Here is a 1,193-nt window from a genome sequence, read left to right as displayed (position 1 = left end):
ATTAATGATAATAAGTATCTGATGTTTCAAAAAAACATTTAATATCAAATGTAGCATAAATTTAAAAGTGGAATAAACCAAATACATTTTTACTATTTTATATCTAAAAAAACTCAGTTGCGGTTGGTCAAAATTATACCTACCTCAACCTCCATTAATCAAGATTCCCATATCTGATATAATAAATATTATGTATACTCCACTATATATACATATGTATATTTTTTTTCAATGTGAGGGTTTAATTCTCCAAAACTGGATTAAGACACCAAATACCTAACTTCAGCATCTTCAATTAATTAATGAAGAAACACGATGAAGATTTCTTCAGATGAAAAAATGGCGGATTCCGGTGAAGAGAGCAGCAGCTGGACTTTCTACATACAAGGGTTCATGTGCGATGATGATCAAAACAGCTCCTTGTCTTCAGATTACGAAACCCCTTCTCTTCTTTCTGATGCTTCTTCGTCCGCTGTCAAAAAGTCGGCAGATGATGTTCACGGGGCAGATACAAAATTAGGGTTTCCTGATGGAACCAGAGGTAATAGTAATGATAACGATAATAACAATAATATGGGCAGGAATATGAGTATCATGTGCAAGCAAAATAGTTTCAAGAAACAGAAAACTAAAGTGCCTGCAGCTGTGATGGATTATGATCTAGAGGACACCGCAAGTTCTCCTGCAAACAGTCCCAAGGTAATTAGCTTCCCAACAAAAGATATATTATAACTATTTCTTAGTTTAATTAATTTCTGGATTTTATGTAATATTTTTGTTTCTTGCATGCTTCGGTTCTTGATCAACAGATTTCTTATATGAATGAGTTCATGGATCATAAAGAAAAAGGAAAGGCTGATGTTTCTCAGGTATCGCCCTTCAAAAAGAAAACTAATAATCCATGATCGTCGTCCCACTAGATTATATTTTGGGTTCCTTTCCGTTTTCGAGGATTTAACTCATCACTCGCATGACTTTTATCTTTCTTTTTTTTCTGAACAGGGGAAAAGAATGATTTTTGGGAAGGGCGGAGCATTGAGCGATCATCATGTTGAAAAGAAGAGTAACTTCACAGACTTGAAGAAGAGCTAGAGGACCTGTGATTATTGATTTATTTTTTCATTTACGTTCATGAATCAGAAATTTATAAATCACCAATATCAAAGAATAAAAATCACTTTTATATATATATA

General features: G+C 33.3%; 1 protein-coding gene across 1 annotated transcript; it reads left to right on the top strand.

Annotated features, from left to right (window-relative positions):
• The first annotated feature begins 215 nt into the window (after positions 1 to 215).
• Positions 216 to 1,187, top strand: LOC140988828 (uncharacterized). Its single transcript, XM_073457902.1, has 3 exons — positions 216 to 699; positions 810 to 869; positions 1,003 to 1,187. Exons 1-3 carry the CDS (start codon positions 316 to 318, stop codon positions 1,090 to 1,092), a joined length of 534 nt encoding a protein of 177 aa, XP_073314003.1. The 5' UTR covers positions 216 to 315; the 3' UTR covers positions 1,093 to 1,187.
• Positions 1,188 to 1,193: the final 6 nt, after the last annotated feature.

The sequence above is a fragment of the Primulina huaijiensis genome, chromosome 11 (genome assembly GCF_012295235.1).
Source record: "Primulina huaijiensis isolate GDHJ02 chromosome 11, ASM1229523v2, whole genome shotgun sequence".
In the NCBI taxonomy this organism is placed as follows: Eukaryota; Viridiplantae; Streptophyta; class Magnoliopsida; order Lamiales; family Gesneriaceae; genus Primulina; species Primulina huaijiensis.
This window is presented reverse-complemented; position numbering and strand designations above follow the sequence as displayed.